At 41.3% G+C, this 20,725-nt stretch overlaps 1 protein-coding gene across 2 annotated transcripts in view; it reads right to left on the bottom strand.

Moving 5' to 3' along the window:
• Nucleotides 1-20,725, bottom strand: part of CDH20 (cadherin 20) — a 222,160-nt gene that overhangs the window by 55,392 nt on the left and 146,043 nt on the right. For both annotated transcript variants that reach the window (XM_512160.7, XM_024350914.3), the window contains exons 2-3: nucleotides 9,188-9,583; nucleotides 629-923 (exon numbers count right to left, since the gene is read on the bottom strand). In XM_512160.7, the coding sequence (XP_512160.3) occupies nucleotides 629-923; nucleotides 9,188-9,433 (541 nt within the window). In that variant the 5' untranslated portion in view covers nucleotides 9,434-9,583. The remainder of the gene's footprint in view (nucleotides 1-628; nucleotides 924-9,187; nucleotides 9,584-20,725) is intronic.

Genomic DNA, 20,725 nt, shown 5'->3' with positions numbered 1-20,725 from the left:
TTTTTTAAGATGGAGTCTCACTCTGTCGCCAGGCTGGAGTGCAGTGGCGTGATCTCACCTCACTGAAATCTCCACCTCCCGGGTTCAAGTGATTCCCCTGCCTCAGCCTCCTGAGTAGCTGGGACTATAGGTGCGCACCACCACACCAGGCTAATTTTTTTGGTGTTTTAGTAGAGACAGGGTATTTAGTAGAGACGGGGTTTCACCATGTTGGCCAGGATCTCCTGACCTTGTGATCCACCTGCCTCGGCCTCCCAAAGTTCTAGGATTACAGGCGTGAGCCACCGCACCTAACCCTATTGCTCTTTTGATAATAACAAAACATTTCTCCCTTATGAAACAAATCTGTCTGGCTAATATTTTGTTTTTAAAGAATCAGAACTAAAAAACATTAATAGGCTTATTATTATTACTTGCTCTGGTTGATTCCAATGTCTAAGTAGCTTCCTGCCAGCCAAAGGGCTTGGTCGTCATTTTTGGTTGCTTTATAATTGGTGAGCTTCTCCTCTCATGCTCTCCTGTTCTGAATATATGTGTATCTACATGTGTGTGTGCATGTGCATACGTGTGTGTGTGTGTATATATATAGGAGGTGCTATTTGTGAAAATCAGCGAGTCACCACCTTACCAACAGGGGACATTTCTGGCACAGTGGCGACATAAGGTCCGTCCAGGAACTTGGGCTCATTGTCATTGATGTCTTGAATTTTGATGATGAACTCTGACTCGGGCTCCATGGGCCTGCCCGTCCGCCTGTCTAGGGCTTGAGCCCTTAGAGTATACTGGGCTCTTTCCTCTCGATCGAGCCTCTGAATGGCGTGGATGTCTCCAGTGGTGTCGTCGATTGTAAACACGATGCCAGCACCTTCTCCCGAGAGGATGTATTTGATGGATCCGTCTCCCCTGTCCATATCTGAATGAAGCTGGGAGAGGAAAGCACCTAATTTCATCACGAATGTTAACAGGTGTCAGAAAACACATTGATTTTCAGTTTGTTACAAACTTATAACCTCCCTTTACATAAGGAGATTTTTCAAATGTTTAATAAGTTTGTCGACAAAGAACTAGTATGCATTGGACACGATTGTATCAAGGAGTGGGTGTAGGTTGATTAAGTAAAATTTTCCATGTCCCATTCTGTATCCTGAACTCACCATTATTTAAACAAAATTCTTCTCCCTGATAAGTAGGGAAAACAGGAACTCTGGAAAGTGAAGATCCCCAATGTTAGAATAAGAACAAATTTAATAAGGAGGAATCCTGCCTTTCCACTTAAGAAAAATAAAAATAAAATGGATAAGCCTAAATGTGTTAAAATGAAGAAATTGCCGTAAGTTTTGGAGTATCAAACAGTTTTATGACCATTCAAGTTGGCTGATAAGCTGATGGAAGTAGTTTATAAAAAGGTTAAGGGCACTGCAGTGAGAAAAGTGAATGACCTCCATGGATTCTTCCTCCCATTCTGTGATCCTAGTTCGGTAGTTTCATTCGGTAGGACTGGGCTTGTGTTTCAGGTGTCAAATGGAATTTAACTGCTGGTTATGATTCTTTACATCGGTGTGTGTCTCCTTTAGATGGGACTGGTTCTTGGGTTCATAACTGAGTCACTTAAATCTATATGTGGATGGTTGAGTTAGGGACATGCTTTTATCTGACCATGCAGCTATATTTGCTCTCAGAATCTTTTTTTTTTTTTTTTTTTTTTTTGAGACAGAGTTTCGCCCTGTCACCCAGGCTGGAGTGCAGTGGCATGATTTTAGCTCACTGCAACCTCCACCTCCCAGGTTGAAGCGATTCTCCTGCCTCAGGCTCCCAAGTAGCTGGGACTACAGGCATGCACCACCATGCCTGGCTAGTTTTTATATTTTTAGTAGAGAGGGGGTTTGGCCACGTTGGTCAGGCTGGTCTTGAACTCCTGACCTCAGGTGATCTACCTGCCTCGGCCTCCCAAAGTGCTGGGATTATAGGTGTGAGTCACCAGGCCCAGCCAGAATACTTTTAATAACTGTCAAAAGGAGTCCAGGAGTACTATATTTTTAAAATCTCAGGCCTATAAACATATTTCTGCATCTGTAATATCTAATTAATTGCAGATAGTATGTATGGGTGGCAAGAACCCTGTAATTTTGAGCAACCCTATAGGTAATGGTCTCTTTCCAAAGGTGGTAACAAAACAATTAGTTAAATTTAGTCAGCCACTCCATTGTTGCCTGGGTTGTTAGCACTTTGCATAGTCCAGGGTGAAGTTCATGAGATTAGTTGATAAAACAGCCAGCATTAGGCTTGGGGCAGGGAGGCCAATATATCTGGTCTGAACACTGTCTAGGCCAGCTATAAATTCAGGGACCTTGATGAGTTATTTTATGTTTATAACCATTAATTTCCTTATAAGTGTGAGGACAGCACTAATACTTATTCTGAAGGTTCACTGGGATCATTAGAGATTAATGCACGTGAGGCACCCAGCACAGTGCTTTTCCCATCATAGGAAGGCCATAAATGGGGCCAACCATGACACACGTGCATAGAGAAAAGGGTATTAGCACACTCAGCTCTTCTCTGCTCCCTACAGACCTCCAGGAGGGTGGCAGAGAGATAAAAACAACCTGTTGGCTTTTTTGTTATGCACAGTCTCGTGGTAAAAGCTGCAGAAGGCCGCCGGAAGCATGGCTGAGACAGTGTTACTCTGAGGATTAAACAGCATGAACACCAATAAAACACCTGCAAATGCATCCACAACAGCCTCCGACAGGGATGGGTTTGGAGGTTGTGGCTGGCTTTGAGCTGATCTCAGATTGACTCAAGGCCAAATCATGCAGGCAATGGTTTTGCTGCCTAGGGGAACTCAGCTGTGTCTTATCTAGAAAAGGGAAATAAGGGAATAAAATTGACCGAAAAAATAGTTGTGGACTTTTTTTCTACTTATTTTATTTAGAATATGAAGTTCTCACATTTCCTCATTTCGTATACAGTATTTTCTTTTTTCTTTCTTTCTTTTTTTTTTTTTTTACAATCCAAATCTTCTATTTATGCAGTTAAAAAAGTAGAGGTGCCCAACTCTTGTTGTGTAGAATAGAAAGCCATTTCATTTGACCTGGGTACAAACAAATGAAAATCTATTCCATTTGGACCTGTGTTCTCAGGCAGAGGAACAGAAGTGTGGGGAGAACAAGGATTTCAGAAGGTGTTTTAAATTAAAAACATGTATACGTATGCATATAGGTGTATGTTTATATATATAACAGTGTATGTATGTAATTTTATGGCATGTGGCATAGGACTTTTAATGAAATTGGTTTAATTTAGGGCACTGCTGATGATGTAGGGAAGGAAAAACAGAAGCTGACAGAAAGGCCACCCCAGGACTGTTCCGAGGTGCTCTGTTTATCAAATAAAACTGTTTGTTCCGTGATCCTTGAAATATTCAGCACACCTGTGATCCCGGCAGGCCGCAGGTGGGCGCGCTTTAAGCGCTTTAAGAAACGACAGCGGCAGAGCTCACCGCAGGGCGCCCCCGACTCCTGGGAGCTGGCTGGTGCCCTGGAGTCTGGGCTGACGCTTGGGTGTGAGGCCTCCGCTTTCCGTGTGACCTTCATCTTGATGTGGGCCTGACGTCTTGTAAGTGCGCAATGAAACTGTGTTGGAAGAAGGGTCTGGGGGAGGGCGAAAGTTCTGTATGGATGGTGCTAGCCCTGGTTAACAGAGCTAGGAGCAGCTTTCCAGGAGGTTCGGAGCACCGGTCTGCATGTGCAAGTGTGCACATGAGCAGGGGAAGAGGGGGAGAGAAAGGGAGGAGGGGAGATAAAGGAGGGAAGGGAAAGGAAGGGAGAGGAAGGGAGAAGGCGGGGAGAAAGGGGGGAAGGGAAAGGGAGGGAGAGGAAGGGAGAAGGCGGGGAGAAAGGGGGGAAAAGGGAAAGGGAGGGAGAGGGATAGAGGGGGGAGAGGAATGGAGGAGAGAGGTGGGAGAGGAAGGGTGGAGGGGAGAGGGAAGAAGGCGGGGAAAGGGAAAAGGAGTGGGGAGGGGGTAGAGAACAGCCCCAGGGAAGCAGGAAGCGTCTCAGCTTTGAAGCATGTCAGGATCTACTTACACAGAGGTGGTTTCTGAGGCCCATAAGCCTATCAGTTCGAGGTGTAGTCAGGGAACAAAACTCACACCTGGTTTCAGCAGGGAGAATTTGGAGTGGAGGGCTGAAAGGCCAGAAGGAAGCCCCGAGGCATCAGAGAGAGAGCGCAGCTCCAGGAAAAACAGCCAGTGCCCCTCTGGCTGGGGCAACACAGGAGGGAGGTGGGGATTCTGGCATCTGCAGGTTTGGAGGGGAGCCCCTTGAGGCTGAGCCCCTGAGGAAGGAGTGCTGCTCCTTGGGCTGGGGCCGCAGGAGCTTCGAGGAGGTGCCCCTGTTCCCTGGGACTCAGACCTCTTAGAAGTAGGTGTGATGAGGAGCAAGTCACTCCTCCCTCCTCCTGCCTCCTGGGCTCCCTCTAGTACCTTCTGCCGGCAGGCAGAACCTACCTGGGAGAGGAGATGGTTGGAAGAGGAGAAATTACGGCTTGGAGAGTTTCAGCCCCAGCACCCAAAGCAGAGTATGGAAAGGTGAGCATGGGGCTGAGACACCAGCTTAATAACCCGTGCAGCAATGCACATTTAATATTCCGCTTTACCAGCCGTAGAATACACATTTGGTTTCAAAAATGGCAAAGAACAGACATTAACAGCTTTTCTCCAAGTCACTCAGCAAATTGGCGGTGTAATAAAAATGTGTTTTATATTTACCCATATTTAATTCAACTAACACTGACTGCGCACCAGCTATTTGGAGGAAGGTAAGAAGCTTCCGAGCAGAGTCAGCAGCACAGTTACGTACATCTTGGGAAAATGTTTTTTTTCCTTCCTAAAAAAATATTTTAGGCAGAATAAGACAAGTGAATGTCTCACTTATCCTAATCATTCTTTAGTTTTTAAGATCTTCAGCCAAGGGAGTAGTGAGTGATGGGAAGTACAAGCAGGTCCTGAAGAATCTTAGCTAATTGAGGATTTCAAAAACAAGAATGATGTTCACTCCTTTTGTCATCTTTCAGAGTACCTTGAGTAATTTCGAGAATGCAGTGAGTGCTTACAGTTTGTGGTTAGGCAGCTTCCATGTAGTTGTTAACCTCGGCATGATTTGGACCCACAGATTCGTGCACAAGCTCTCAGCATCCCTCTCTTTGCATATGTCAATATAATCTAGCTTTAACTTGACACTGCCTTGTCCCTGGAAAGCCCAGTGTGGATTTTGTAAGGCCATACCAATTACAGCTGATAATTGTTGCCATACTCCTTTCTGAAATAAGCAAATACTCTGGCAAGCTCTCTAAACAGACATCTTCCGGAGCTCAAGGTGACAAGCAGAATGCCCCTGGGTAAAGAGAATGAAAGTGGATGAATTCCCTTTCAAAAGAAAGTAAAAGGGAAAAGTGAATATATAATTATCTTCTTCATGTAGAGGTAACACACCTAATGCAGGGTAAAAATCTTTGCTTGGTTGCTGGTGTGAGGATTGGATCAGATGACTGTTGAGATGCATGGGTGTCTTGTATCTTGGTTGGGGTTATTTGGAAAGGGCGAGCACTAATTGTGAGTATGCAAGGGTGCTACACAGCTAAGAACTACCCAGCGTGAGAGATCAAGGGTTCAGGAAGCAGCCTGGCTCAGATTCCTGATCCCACCTAAACACCACTGACTCCTGTGTGTGTCCTCCGGGCTTAGTCTAAAGCCACTGACCACAGACAAGGCAATGTAAATGAAAGCTGGGGCTTTTGGGTAGGAGTGATGTGTATTTCAGTCTGGGCTTCCCTGCTACCTTCGGTCTAACTTTGGGCAATGAACATAAATAACCTCTCTGAGTCTAGTTCCCTGTGTTATACTCACCTCACAGCATTGTTATGATGATTAAATGATCTGCTTTGATGTAATTGTGACCGACACATAGTACTGTGGTAGTCCAATAAAACGTTAGCTACCCTTCTGCACTCTTTGTGTGTGGCCAGTTCTGTGCCAAGTATTCAGCGTCAGGGAGGTGTAGACAAAGTTGGGGAGTGGTGTCTCAATTTCTACCCTTGGGAGGAGGGAAGAGAGCCCTAAATTTTATGTGCACATAAGTAATTACTGAAAATTGCTGAATACAAACATACTCTTTTCTTGAACTTAGCAGTGGCCATGTATATTTGGAAGAAATGTTATATAGATATGGAGAAGCTAGAAGTCTTTGGAATTCTGAGTAGATACAAGATGTGTTCATGATAGAATTGTCTGATTTTAAGCTAAAACTTTGAGGAATTTGAATGTGGCCTGATGAGCGGAAGTCAGGGCCTGTCCTGGGCAGGGCAGCAGCGTGGGCACACATGTGAGGTCACGGACAAACGTGGTATGTGTGGCAGAACCAGTTAAGGAGGTCCAGCTTGATTGGGATGAGGACCTGATTTGAGAAATTGTGCAAGAGGGCTGAGTGAGGGAGGAGGAAGTCCTTGAACTGCATGCTAGGAGCTCTGATAGCATTCAAAAGCACTGTAGTGCTTTCTTAATCAGAGGAGCAACATGATGGAAAGGGTGCTTCAGGGAGAGGAATGCGCTGAGCATCCTAGAGGAGGGATGGGAAGAGTCTTTTCACAGGGAGACAGGCAGCACCGGCGTAGTTAATCTAATCAGGAAGAACAAAGGCTCATGGTCATGACCGAGCCTAGAGAGGAGAGATGCATCCGAGAGAAACTGGCACAGAAATATTGGCAGATATGGGGACCGATTGCACGTGAAGGTAAAAGGAGATAAGGAAAGGAGAAGTCAATGAAAAGTCACAGGTTTTGAGGCCAAGGGATTTGCAGCTGCATTAGGTATTACTGAGCGTTGAGTTCCCATAATGAACTCCTTAAATGCTGTTACTATTACCACTATTAATACTATTGCTAGTATAGTACTATTTACTACTACAGGTTAAGGATAATTAAAGTTTTACTCTGGATTGAGTTCTGTGCAAAGTGCTTTACATGCATTAGCTTATTTAATCCTTACTACACAGTGAGACATTCATTTATTAAATGTCATCTTGAGCACCTTCTATAAGACAAATGCTGTGTTAGGCCTTGGGGATAAAATGGGAGCAATGTTCTTGCTTTCATTGAGCTTCTAGGTTTAGTCAGAGGCTTCAGACAATAAACATGTAAATAAGAAACAAATACGGTGGTTGTGATTAGGGCTGTGAAAGAGAGTCTAACAGAGGGGCTTGCCTTAGAGAGTGGCCAAGGAAGGCATGAGAGAAGCCACAGGAAGGACATTTCATTATGGGGGAGCAGTAAAGGCAGTGCTTGACAGGTTGTAGGAACTGTCGAAGGTCATACCGCTGCAACGCGAGAATGAGGGCGAGAGTAGCATGGGCCATGGGTGGATGCCAGGAGGTAGGCTGATCCAGAAAGGGATGGTCTTGTTAGCTGTGGGGAGGTGTCTGGAGGATTCAATGCACAGTGGGAAAACATTGAAGAGACGTAAGTAGAGGAGTGACATGATCTGACTTAAATTTTAAAAAGACCATAGTGGAGAACAGATGGGAGGGAGGTACAGGTGGACATGAGGAGACTGGCTGGGAGGCTAGGTACTTGCCCAGGTGACAGATGATGGTGGAAGCAGGGATAAGAGAAATGCAGGATTTGGGGTTGATTCTGGCATAGGACTAGCAGAATTTGCAGAGGGAGAGAACGTGTGGGCAGGGGAAAGGGAGGAATGATCCCCAGTTCTCTGGTTTTAGGAAATGGGTGATGGGTGGGTGTTGGGGCAGACTACGTTTAGGAGAAAAAAAACAAGAGTTTCTTACTGGACACACTACATTGGAAAGGCCTATGGGTAGAAGATGTGGAGATGTCACATATGCAGTAGAATTTATAACCCAAAGTGGTCTAAGCCAGAGATAGAGGTTTTGCATTCATTGGCATAGACATGGCATTCAAAACTGCAGAGGTGGCGAGTCCACCCAGGGAATGAGTGTGTGGAGAAGAGGCTAGGGCAAAGCTGACAAGCCCACCAACAAATGGGGTCAGGTGGAAGGAGAGGACCCACAAACGCAGCTGAGAAAAAAGGAAAAACGGGATTGTGAAGGTCATGGCACAGATAGGACAATGAGTCAAGGAGAGACAGGTCAGCAGTGTCTGAGGTTGTGACTGGGAGGTGTGATTGGGCAGTAGGGAGGTCTTGAGAAGCAATGAAAACACAGCTTTGGGTCAGAGGTAGGGACCAAAGCCAGATACCTGGGTTAAGAAGTGAGTGGACACTGGGGAAAGAACTTGGGTAGACAACACTTGAGAAGGAGCAGTTCTCTCAATCTCATTCAAATTTGAGGAAGCCGAGATGAGCAGGGCTTGGTGACCTGTCCAAAGTTCCTCTAGAAATAATTGGCAGGGCTGGGCTTTGAACCCACCTGTGTTTGAATTTGAAACCCATGCTCCCAGCCTCTGTGCTAAACAAGCATTTAAGTTACCATTTGAATGAATTAGTTATTTTCTAATTAGTTTCTTGTCTCCCATTCTCTCTCACTTGGTTGCTTTCACAAAATGGTCTGTAATTAACACCCCAATAAAGTAAACACAGGAAAAATCCAGGATTAAAGATGAAGTAATGATAGATTAAATCAAGAGAATTCAAATATAACATTTATAAATATATTTATTGTCTCCAACTATCCTAAAGCACATGCTAAGATCTTCTGAAATGAAAAATGTTTTATTTTTATTTTTTTCATTAAATTTGCACCTCAGGCAATACCTCTGGAAATGCTCTGAAAAAAACTCCACAAAAACACAAAGCAAAAAACTCTGTACTCTTCTTGTATTTCCAAGTTTCCCTCTCCCCCATTCTGTCATTCCCAGACAGCTGCTGCTGCCTCTTTTAGGACTTGAATAGCTCTTGCAGGGTCTGAGCCTTTTCCTCCAAATCCCAATTCCCAGTTTTTCCCATTCATAACAGAGACATGGACAAGGAAATAAATCTTACCTTTCAGACTGGTCTCTGACAAAGCAGAAGTTACATTTTAGCTAGGTGTCAAGTAACGTACCACTTGTTCTAGTTTTCTCAGGTCTCAGATAAAGGCTAGGTCAACTTTGATACTCAATTCATATTCAATTTCAATATCCAATACCCGGGTCATTTCTACTTGGCATTTCTTACCTTGCCGACATACAAAGGGTCGGTCCCAGTGTACTCTTCCAGAACGAAAAACTGGTTCCAAACCCAGCTCCTCTTGGTCCGCTGATGTGACTGTGGCTTGTCTGACAGGAGTGCTTCTAGTTCACCTTGTGGTGTTGGGGTATCCGAGAGAACGGTGGTCGTAAGGTCCATCAGTCCCCAGAAGTACAAGGACATGCCAAGTCCAAGCCAGTTCTTTGCATTGCTCATTCTACCAGAAGTCCACATGGGATTGCCAGGTTTTCAGAAAGTGAAGGAGAATGATAAGCAACTGGAACTTGAGTGTTTTCCAAATTTAAAAAAATACAGTTTTTGATTGGACACTTATGCTTCCCAAATAAGATCCCGTTTCAAGTCAATCTGCTTGAAGTTGACTTCCTGTCAAGTTAAGGAAAACACAGTGTGATGATGTCAGATTCTTTCCTGCAGGCGGGTTGCAAGTTTTCAAGAAATGTCAGTAAATATTCAACTTTCTACTCAATGAGTTAAAAAGTCATAACAGGTTATTGCTTTAGAAATGTTTGAGTAATAAATACTATTTTGATAATAAGACAACACATCTTGCTATAATCAATCCCAAACCTTTGGATATAGATTCAGTGGGAATAAAACTGATGAATAAATTTCTTCTCATTGGTAACTTAGCTGGAGGGTTATACTGTATTATTGATTGGTTTGAATTAATAGTGTGCTCTTTGAAATATTTATGATCAGACAGGCTCTTAAACTCTTAAAAGCAGCATTCATTTACAAAATTTACAGCTAATAACTAATATTTCCATTAGCCCAACTGCTTTTCTTTGCTTATTAAAAAAATAGGAGAATCCAACTACCTTGCTTTTTTTTGGTCACCCACAATGATCTTGTACCTACTGCTGTTATTGATAATGCTAGAAATCTTGGACTTCATTTATAAGCAGCCATGGATCACTTCTGACTTTAATCATTTTCTGAGCTCATAGTGAACTTCAAGTTTCACACTCTACTGTTTTGGCTCCGAAGCACTGATAGGGGCTGCTAATGTGACCTTTCCAGGATTTAAATGGTCAGTTAATCATTATATCCTTCACAACAGACTTTAAAGTGCTATTAGTCACATGCCTTTGGGAGCAAGCTAAGAGAAACTAGTCAACAAATTTCCTTTCTTGACCTGAAGGACTCATTTAGGGAAAAGGACTTCTACCGTGGGGACACATCTTTATCAGTCAAACTTCTTTTGTTGCTATGCGGTCACATTTAGCTGGTGACCTCACTCCTGGGCTATGGCCTCATCAATCTTTTCTTCCCTTACTTGACTTGGTTTAATGAGATGGCAAACACTCAAGTCAACCTGTCAAAACAACCAAAATGTCTTCCGTCGGCTTAATATTTTCACTGTTAATTCGAAGAACTGCTGTCATCTGAGAACAAATGTGTGTATTTGGAGATTGCAGCTCTGTGAAACTAAATAACACTTCATTTCTACAAGTGGTTTGAAGTGAATGCATTGATGCTAACTCAGTTACTACCTTCCACCTGTCATCAGAACTGGTTTCAGCTTCCTCTCAAATACTCATGATTGAAATGTACAAAAGAAATTTTAAACTATTTTGTAATTATTTAATACAATATGCCATTTCATTTCTGTATAATAAATCATTTTAATGAGAAATGATAGAGAAAGTAGCTGAGGAGACTATAGAATTTTTGTAGCAGAATGGGAGGCCGTGCCTCTTACGAGCTCCAGCTCTGAAGGCAGATTGATTGTTAAGAAAAAGCAAGCCAGCTGCACCTCATTGAGGGCAATGGGTTTGCTAATAAAGAACAATGGTGCTGCTAGCAGGTGGGTTACCAAATATTAGCTGTTCTCTCTCTCTTTGGACTGGTGGACATCTTCCCTTAGGGAACAGAGAAGCCCAGTTCATGTTTCTCTGATCCCTGTCTACAGGGAGGTGTTTGGGAAGAAGGAATTTAACCCAGGAAACGAATTGATGACAAAGATTAGTGAGAAATAGCTGTGCTGTTTTAGGGGCCTAGAAGGCAGACTAAAGGGCATTGCCAAACAAAACAAAACAAAACAAACCCCAAAAAAGCCACTGCCAGAATGCTGTGATTAGTAAACCATAAAAGCAATATTCTGTATGTTGTAAGACACAATGTATCTATAATTCCTCAAAGTGCATTAGACTAAGAGACAGTTTGGTTACTGGTTCTATCTTCATTACCTCTGACTTATTTAGTTGTATGAATTTCAGTTTCCTCATCTATTAAGCAGGGACAATAATTCTCCCACCTACCTCACTGGACCATCACAAGAGTCTGATGGGATCATGCAGGCAAAAAAGTGCCCTGTAAATGACTAAGGTGCCAACCGACATTTGAACAGTCAGGTAAAGTACCTGGGTCATATGTAAAAATCATGGAGCTAAGCCAGAAATATATATTTTATGGGTACCTTTGAGGCCAGAATTCTGAAAGGGCTTATAATATATATCTGTTATTTTTCAGATCTCTACATCTGTGATAAGTACCGTCTGGTAGCAGATTCTGGCTCAGTCTAATTCTGTAATAACCAAACACTTGCGTTCCATCTGAGGAGATTTAATGAAGGGCTAGCTATTAGAAAACTCTTCAATAGTAAAGAAAATTATTTTGCGGATTGCGTTGATTAAAGCTAGAACTCACTATACATACATACATACATATATATATGTATGTATGTATTCTATTTAGTGTATTCCCTTTAATGTCTTTGTTTCTTACCTATATTTTGCCTAAGCACACATGTCTGTTATTTTCTCTGGCTGGTTGTAGCAACTTGCTTTGAACCTAAGAGTGCCTGTGCATGCATGTGTGGTATGTGCAGATGTCTCCTCTTCTGCTTCCACTGGCTACATTTTATGTACAGAATGAGATTTGAGGATTTTTAAGTAGTGTTTTTTGTATTCCCCATTTCTAACTAGGCATGTGTTCCTCCCAATTAAAACCCCCTATCCCCCTACCTGAGGCATGATCTGAAGAGCTCAAGGAGAAAAGCCTTCTTTGAAATCTGTGATGAATATTTTGTAGGCGGTCAGGTTGCCTGTTTTTATCTCTCCCTCTTTTCTACTTTGGCCTCCTACACACTAGTGCAAATTCTTATTTTCCTCCCCTCCACTGAACACGTACAAAGGTGGCTTTGGGATCTTGATCTGGGGAGCCCTTGGTGATTCTGTGAAAGCTGATGGTACCTTTACACACCCCAAATCACAAAGACCGCAATGTCGTACCAACTCTTTCTGTCTTATATAACTTGATAGCAACAGTTGGTGCAAAGCACTTTATTTCTACTTCCTTAGGGATGAATGCATGAAAAAGACTCCCTGCCTAACTTTCTAGAAGGTAAAGGCTGGGTTATACAATAGTCGCATTATTCTTTTCACAATTAGAGGTATTTTTTACAAAACAGTTCTATCAGAAATACTAATCAGTTTGCATTTATTATAAATGAGGTGGTTCTCATATTCATGTTTTTCCCTAGAGGATATGAATAGCAATAATGTGTTTGGGGTGGGCTAATTGCTGTTGTTCTTATAAAAGAAGATACTGATACATGTGTATTTGTATATATAGATCTGCTTTGGAAGACTACATATGCCACATGAAGAATACATTAGTGGAAATTGACTTCTGTGTTAAATGAGTCTTTTAAAAGTTTCCCCCTCATCCTCCCTAAAGAAAGAAAACAGCTTGGTAATGAACACAGTAGGAAGAAATTAAAGTTGTACATAAAGTGTGCTTTCAGTGAATTGTTTATTTTGTTACGTAAATTCGTTGTGATATTTAAAATGTAGTGGGGAGGGATGGTTACTGCTTTCTCCTTGAAATGAACTGGGCTTTTATGGTCTTGCTCTGATTTCTTTCCTCATTATTCCAGTTTTCCTGAGCTTTTCATGGTTAATGGAAGTACTGCTTAGCAAAGCTCAAATGACATCTCTATAGAAGCAGTCAGTCGACTCTGTGACTCTGTATAAGAAGATGGGGTGTTTTAAGGTTCTGATGTGGCCTAATGCCTTTAAGAGAGGTAAATGCAGACAGTGGTGTCATGGTTTTAAGAGCTAAACTTCTTAAGCTATCATTTTTGCTTATAGAAAGAGTCTCAAAAATGCACTTAAAAGAGAGACTTTATGGAGATCTTAGATAGTACAATGAAACATGACAGTGTACCATAAGGTGCATCAACATTAAATCAGAATGCAACTTAATGTCATAATGCCATTCCACCTCCCAATCAAGGTTCTCTCTTGAGAAATAGCAACAAACCCATTTTACTTAGGAGTTAAAATCCTTTTGTATAGAGTACAAAACCCCAGAGAATGACACAGGTGGTCACGAGTATAAATTGGAGTAAAAAGTTGTTTGTGTATTTCAGTATGTATGGTTCACAAACAACAATATTCCCATTGTAGAATCCCATAAAGAAAATAGTTTGAGTGCTTCTCTAAATAAACTTTCAACATTTCTGGATTTGTCTGTGTATGTTTCTGCTACTGACCAAAGTCCATCACTAGGGATCTGTCTTGGACAGGGTGGATAGTATGGTTTTATATGCTGAAAGGGGACACAGTTCTCTGACCGGAAGTTGTTTTCATTTACTAAGTTTTTATTTCTTCTGTACTCTATACAGAAGGATTTTAACTCCTAAGTAAAATGGATTTGTTTGTTTATTTTATTTTATTTTATTTTTTTTGAGACGGAGTCTCACTCTGTCACCCAGGCTGGAGCGCAGTGGCGCAGTCTCGGCTCACTACAAGCTCCGCCTCCCAGGTTCACGCCATTCTCCTGCCTTGGCCTCCTGAGTAGCTGGGACTGCAGGTGCCTGCCACCACACCCGGCTAATTTTTTGTATTTTTAGTAGAGACCGGGTTTCACCATGTTAGCCAGGATGGTCTCGATCTCCTGACCTCGTGATCTGCCCACCTCGGCCTCCCAAAGTGCTGGGATTACAGGTGTGAGCCACCGCACCTGGCCAAAATGGGTTTTTTTCTATTTCTCGAGAGAGAACCTTGACTGGGAGGTGGAATAGCACTATGACATTGAGCTGTATTCTGATTTAATGTTGATGCACCTTATGATATACTGTCATGTTTTGTTGTAATATCTAAGATCTACATAAAGGCTCTCTTCTAAGTGTATTTTTGAGGCTCTTTCTATAAGTAAAAGTGATAGTTTAATTTTCATTTACTGCAGAGGTTCTATCCATCCCAGTTTCTTCTGGGACAGTCATTAGGTGAGAGGAAGCTCCATGGCTCTTTTGTGGTCATCAACTCACCAGCCTACCCAAAGCCACCCATCTGTGGAGGCAACCAACTCCCAACAGGGTCAGAAGAGGCAGTCCAGGCACTAGATTTGCTGAATTTTGAGTTGTACTCTCACTTCCACTCCCCTACCTAACTCTCACCTGCTTTACCACACCCCTCCTCCCAACTTAACATTTCTGAAATGAGATATATCTTAAAAATCAATGTTTACATATTTAATGTTCTCATAGTAGGCTTTCCTCACTCCTCAGAGAAGCTGTTAATACATTGATGGTGTATGGAGAATAGAAGAATTACAGTATTACCTTTTTAAGAAATTGAACAGAAGAAGAAAAGGAATACTTAATTTCCTTGGAGATTTCTTGGAAAAGGTGGTCACCACTCTTGCTTTTTCTAATTCTCATTATTTATCTTTCTATGAATTCCTTCTCCATCAAGTTCCTCAAAAATGGTGGCACTCCTGAGCCTAAAGGTTCAGCTGTTATCATGTTCACTCAGGCCATTGTCAGTTCTCTGAAATCTTCTCTTTCCCACCACTCCTACTTATTTTCCCTCTCCTTCCCACCAGCCAACCAGTTTATGCGAGAGTGCTGTTTTCTAAATGAGACTGGGAGCTCATAAATGGAACTATGGGGTGGATGTGGGTGAGGGGAAGGTAAACAGTAGCTTAATTGCAGTTTAGGAACAATATCTAGTTTTGTATAATGGTAGGGATGTGTGTGTGTGTGTGTGTGTGTGTGTGTGTGTGTGTGTGTGTGTGTGGAGTAGAGCAAAAAAAAAATTGGTAGAAAGCTTGAATTATATAATTAAGAGCCCTGGCTTTGAAAAACTTGGTCAGTCCCATAATAAAACTTGCCATATGTTACCTGTATACATGCTGACCCTCTAGCTATGAATTCCCTAGCTTGGGTCATAAATAAAGGCATTTTCACTTTAGAAATCCTTGCTCTAGAGTTCATGCCCGATTCCTCTGTGCTTTTCATTCTTGCTATAATCAATTTTTGCAGTCCAGGGTGCCCTGTCTTTCTTTCCGTATCCGCCAAGGCTGGGGAATAGATTGTTACTGATCCTTTCAGCCATACTTAGGATCTAGTAAATGTTTTCATCCTCAAGGAGTCAGGAAGTTTTTGACCTACTTTACCCTTCCTCCAGTTTTCACTTTTAATCAAGCTAATGAAACTACCGCCCAGTCTATGGGCAATTTCTCTGACTACAGTTAGACAAGAATGATCAATTTTGATTTCTGAGACTTGTTCCACATGCCTACTAATTTCTCGTTTTATGTGACATTTATAATTGCATTAAATCTGTGCTCATTCTTTATAGAAAGCATGTATTTAAAATGAAATTATGTGGCTAACATTCTTCTTTGTTAAGAAGTTGCAAGTAATTGCTACTCAGTGTTTTCTCTTATGACTTTGCCTTTGTACAGCATTTTAGGAAGTTAGGAAAATCCTGCAGTTTTCCTTGACCCATAAAAAATAATTCACAGGAAGAAGATTTTTTGGCAAAGGTAAGTTTGCTACCTAAACGTAAGACTTAAATCTTGAGTATCAATATGTTTAATCAAAAAATGGATTGGAAAGCCAGCCAAACTTCAGTGAGTTTCAGCCCTACCACTTACTATCTATGCAATCTTGAAGAAGTGACTTCATCTCTTTATGTCTCTGTTTGTCATTTACAAACTGGAGGTAATTATAGACTCTGTCTCACAGGGTGATTGTAATTAAGTGAGAAAAAAGTATATATGAAACTCTTAGACATTTGAGAGATGGTTAAAGTCTTGTGCCTGTAAAATAGTAGATGCTCAATAAATATTGGTTTCCTTTTCCTCCTTCAAGGAGTTTACAGTTTAGGAGGGAGGTATTACCATTAATACTAGTGATAGAAATAATAATAGGAATAGGCATAGGTATACATACCATTATTAACAATAATAGTGTAGCAGCAGCAGCAACAGAAGCAATAACAGCAGAGGTAATGACATGGAGTGTTTACGCCAGGCTGTGTCAAGTAATTTACATTTACTTTGCCATTTAATCTTTACAAGGATTCCACAAAAATGTTTTGTTTCCTCAGTTTACAAAGAAACAAACAGTGAGGTGGTGGGGTCAACTCCTATCACCTTTCACCGGAGCCTCTCAATGCCTCAAAGCCTCTCACTTTCAAGGCCTCTCAATGCCTTGAAATTGGCCATGGTGTATTTATACCATGGGTATTGGCAAATGCTACATAGTTAGGAAGAGGATGAACTGGAATTCTTCGTCAGGAGTGACTGTACAAGAGGTGCTTAGCACGTGACTGACTGGCACAGATCTATTGGTGATGAGGGTTACAGGACCCCTTAAAAAACAAAATGCTAGGCCAGATCAGAAAAGGGAGAAATGATTTCCATCAGGAGGAGAAAGGCTTAAGGGAACATATGAACTAGACCCTGAAAAATAAAAGGGCATTCCCAGTTAAAACGCAGATACCATGGTGCAGATGCAGGATGCAAAGGGCCTGTCTGGGAGAATAATAATAATTTAATTTGCTTAGAGAATAGGGTCACTTTAGGAGACTGAGGAGGGACGAGGGAGGCAGGAAATCCAGATAAAAACCACTAGCTAGGAGCTGGGGATATTGGATTGAAGTATTTGGAATATACTCCATAGTTCATAGTGAGCAACTGAAGGTTTTTGAACATGCCAAAGTAATGTTGGGCCAGTGGTGGTGGTTCACACTTGTAATCTTAGCACTTTGGAAGGCTGGGTTGGGGGAGGATTGCTTATGGTTAGGAGTTCAAGACCAGCCTGGGCAACAGGGCAAGACCCCGTCTCTATTTAAAAAATATATATGTAAAAAAAGGTAAAGTTAATATGATACTAATGTATATGGGCAGTGGCATCTGAGGCCATATGTGTGTAAAGAAAAAGGAGAAGAAGGTAATGTTGATAAATCTCTGTTGAGTAGTGTTTCTGGAGAGAAGTTGGGAAAATCAGTTGAGAGTCCAGGGAAAATTGGTAAGGAGAACTTCAACCAAGGATCCAGGGCAGGGAAGGTTTGGCCAGACGTCTGAAACATCAAGGAGGCAGAGTCTCTAACACTTGCAGACTAACTGGATATGAAGAAAAGTTGGAACTGGAAAAGATGAAACAATCATGACTTAAACTTCTGTGCCTGGGTTAGGGCAAGAAGTTGGGAGGAGGTGCTAGTTAGAGCCAAGGTGATAAATTTGGTTTTGTACGCAGGAATAAAAAAATCATCATTCTACTCTGATTATTTAAAGAGGCAGGAACTTTCTCTTTTTAGTCCACACTTCAAAGGGGCTTTGGGCATAACGAATGTGAGCTGCTTTCTCTTAGAGCACACCTCACCCCTCCTTGAGATACAGCTCTGAATCCAGCTTCCCTGTCCTGGTGCTGTACCTGGACGTGGCTTCTCTGTGGCTAACCTGGTAAAATTTATCTTTAACTTCAACTTAGCTAGGATTTTTTTTGATTTGTCCATTTCTCGGATCTTATTTACTTTACACAATCCCCTCTCACGCTAGAATAATGTGGTCTAGCTAGGAGCTGGGGAAATTGGTTTGAAACATTTGAAATAGGCTTGATAGTTCATAGTGAGCAACTGGAGGTTTTTGAGCATGCCAAAGTAATGTTGGGCCAGGCATGGTGGGTTCATACTTGTAATCCTAGTACTTTGGAAAGCTGGGTATGGGGAGAATTGCTTGAGGCTAGGAATTCAAGACCAGCCTGGGCAACACGGCAAAACCTCGTCTCTATTTAAAAAATATATATGTAAAAATATTAATATGATAGTAATGTGTATGGGCAATGGCATCTGATGCCATATAAATGTAAAGAAAACAAAAGAAAGGGGCAATCTGTTCAAGAAAAAGAAAAATTTGCCTTTTAATACCCTAACAAAACAAACCAAAAATCTCACTGATGTTTATTATGTATCTTGTTGAAGGAAAGTAAAACCTTGTCTTCTAATACATGCTTTCAGGAAAAGAAATCTCTTTTGGAGCATAGTGTATCATTTGGAATCAGGACATCGCGGTTTAAGACCAATTCCAGCTCTGCCACTCGATGTGTGACATCCAGTATATTGCTTAATCCTTTTGAGCCTCAAATATGAGAATAATAATCTTCTTTAAAGGAGTATTACAGATTATCATGACCTAATACTATAGATTAAGTTGAAAATATATATGTATTTTTAACTTCCTACATGTTTCCCTTTTTATCTATCTATTCAAAGCAGTTTGTGCATTTTCTTTCCTGGCACTTCATTATTCTGTATTGTAATTATTTACTTGTCTGTTTTTTCTCCATACTGTAAGCTCTTTGAAGACATGGGTAATATCTTTTATCCATGTATCTATGGGCAGTACTTGGCACATACTAGGTGCTCAGTAAATATTAACTGTCAATGTATTTTTAAATGGTAGAAAAGTATTTAACAGTTTAATGTTATTCTTTCTGCCTTCAAGCTTTTACTTTGATTTAATCAGTGTATTCCCATACTGATTTTAATGTCTGTTCACACCTGCAACAATTAGTGAACATATTAAGAGGCAGAGATAAAGACAATACAAAGTGAACAAAAGTCAAGAAAGCAGTGAGTTTTCACAAATGCTTTTTTTGTTCTTCAGCAGACAACATAATCCTTATGTGTCAGAAGTCTTCTAGAACTGTGGGATCACTTGTAATGTAAAGTTAAAGCATCATTTGCAGAAATACTTGGAAATCTTATGAGGAAATTGGGATTTGAGAAATTACAGTGACCTATGTGAAAGGAAAATAAATCTTGGGATCCAAGATCTCTAAGTTAAAGGGAAAAGTCAATCTGAGAACTGCGTAGGGCAACCCTGCCTCCCATCCTATTCGAAGTCATCCCTCTGGTCACTGAGATAAATGCATATATGAGTCCCTCCTTTGAAAAAGCTAATGAGAAACTCAGTGCAACCATTTGTCTCTCACCTACCTGTGACCTGAAAGTCCTGTCCCTGCTTCGAGTTGTCCCGCCTTTCTGGACAGAACCAATGTACATCTTACATAAATTGATTGATGTCTCATGTCTCCCTAAAATGTATAAAATCAAGCTGTGCCCTGACCATCCCGGGCACATGTCGTCAGGACCTCCTGAGGCTGTGTCACAGGCACGAGTCCTCAACCTTGGCAAAATAAACTTTCTAAATTAACTAAGACCTGTCTCAGATATTCGAGGTTCACACCTAATAATATGTAATATTGTTAAGTTAAAGGGATATGACCGTCAGAGTTACCTCTGATGGCTTAGATTTTAACTTTCTTAATTTGGGGGAGGGAAGGTGATATGAGAAGATCTTTTTTCCTCTAATTCTTTTCAAGGTCAGCCTCCACCTATTCTTTGGTAATTCCCTTTTCCTTGAACCTATAATCTCTTCATTAGTCCAATCCTCACTATAAGACTATATTCACATCTCCTTTTAGAATGTTTTTATTCTACCCTTTCATTTCAGTGACATCTTTTTCAAGATAGACTTTCACCATGGAAGTCTATGATGAAAATTGCTCCACTGTCTTCTAGCACCTAGTATTACTAATGAGAAATTCAGTGTATTTTAGCAAAATGGTAAACTTACAAAGATATGGGACCCAAGAGAAAGGGGATCCAACAGAGGAGACTGGCAAGGAGAAGGTCCAGAATAGCAGTTGCTTACCAGGCTGTGAGTACGGCAGCCAGGTGAGGGGAGGGAGGGCTCCAGGAAAGAAATGAAGTGTTGGAGTGACTGAGAAGCTTCCAGGATTTGGATAAATTATTGATAGGCACAGGACAGATTTTTTGAGCATTAGTGGGGAAAAAATAGTGACATACACATAGAGAAGACAAGAAAAGAAAACCCTAGGCAATTGTTAACCAAGAAAAACACAAAGTTCTATAAGAAGGGCATTAAATCTTCAGGTATAACTTTGCTCAGTAGAAAACAACATTTATCCATAATAAATAAACATTGGCTATTCTTTTAGTGAGTACTGAAATATAACTGTTGAAGGGCGAAGGAGGGGAGAGTGGATGGGAATATGTGTAAAAAGAACTAAGAGCTCAATTACCCCACTGGAACACCAACTGCTAATATCTAGAATAGGTATTTCAATAAATATATATAAGCATATGACTTAGAAATGTATTGGCAAATACTCGAATAAATAACTTTGGGGTTTACCTTTTGAGATTGGGTTTTGAGGTTAGAGCAGGTGGATGGTTTTTCCTT

The sequence above is a fragment of the Pan troglodytes genome, chromosome 17 (genome assembly GCF_028858775.2).
Source record: "Pan troglodytes isolate AG18354 chromosome 17, NHGRI_mPanTro3-v2.0_pri, whole genome shotgun sequence".
Lineage (NCBI taxonomy): Eukaryota > Metazoa > Chordata > Mammalia > Primates > Hominidae > Pan > Pan troglodytes.
This window is presented reverse-complemented; position numbering and strand designations above follow the sequence as displayed.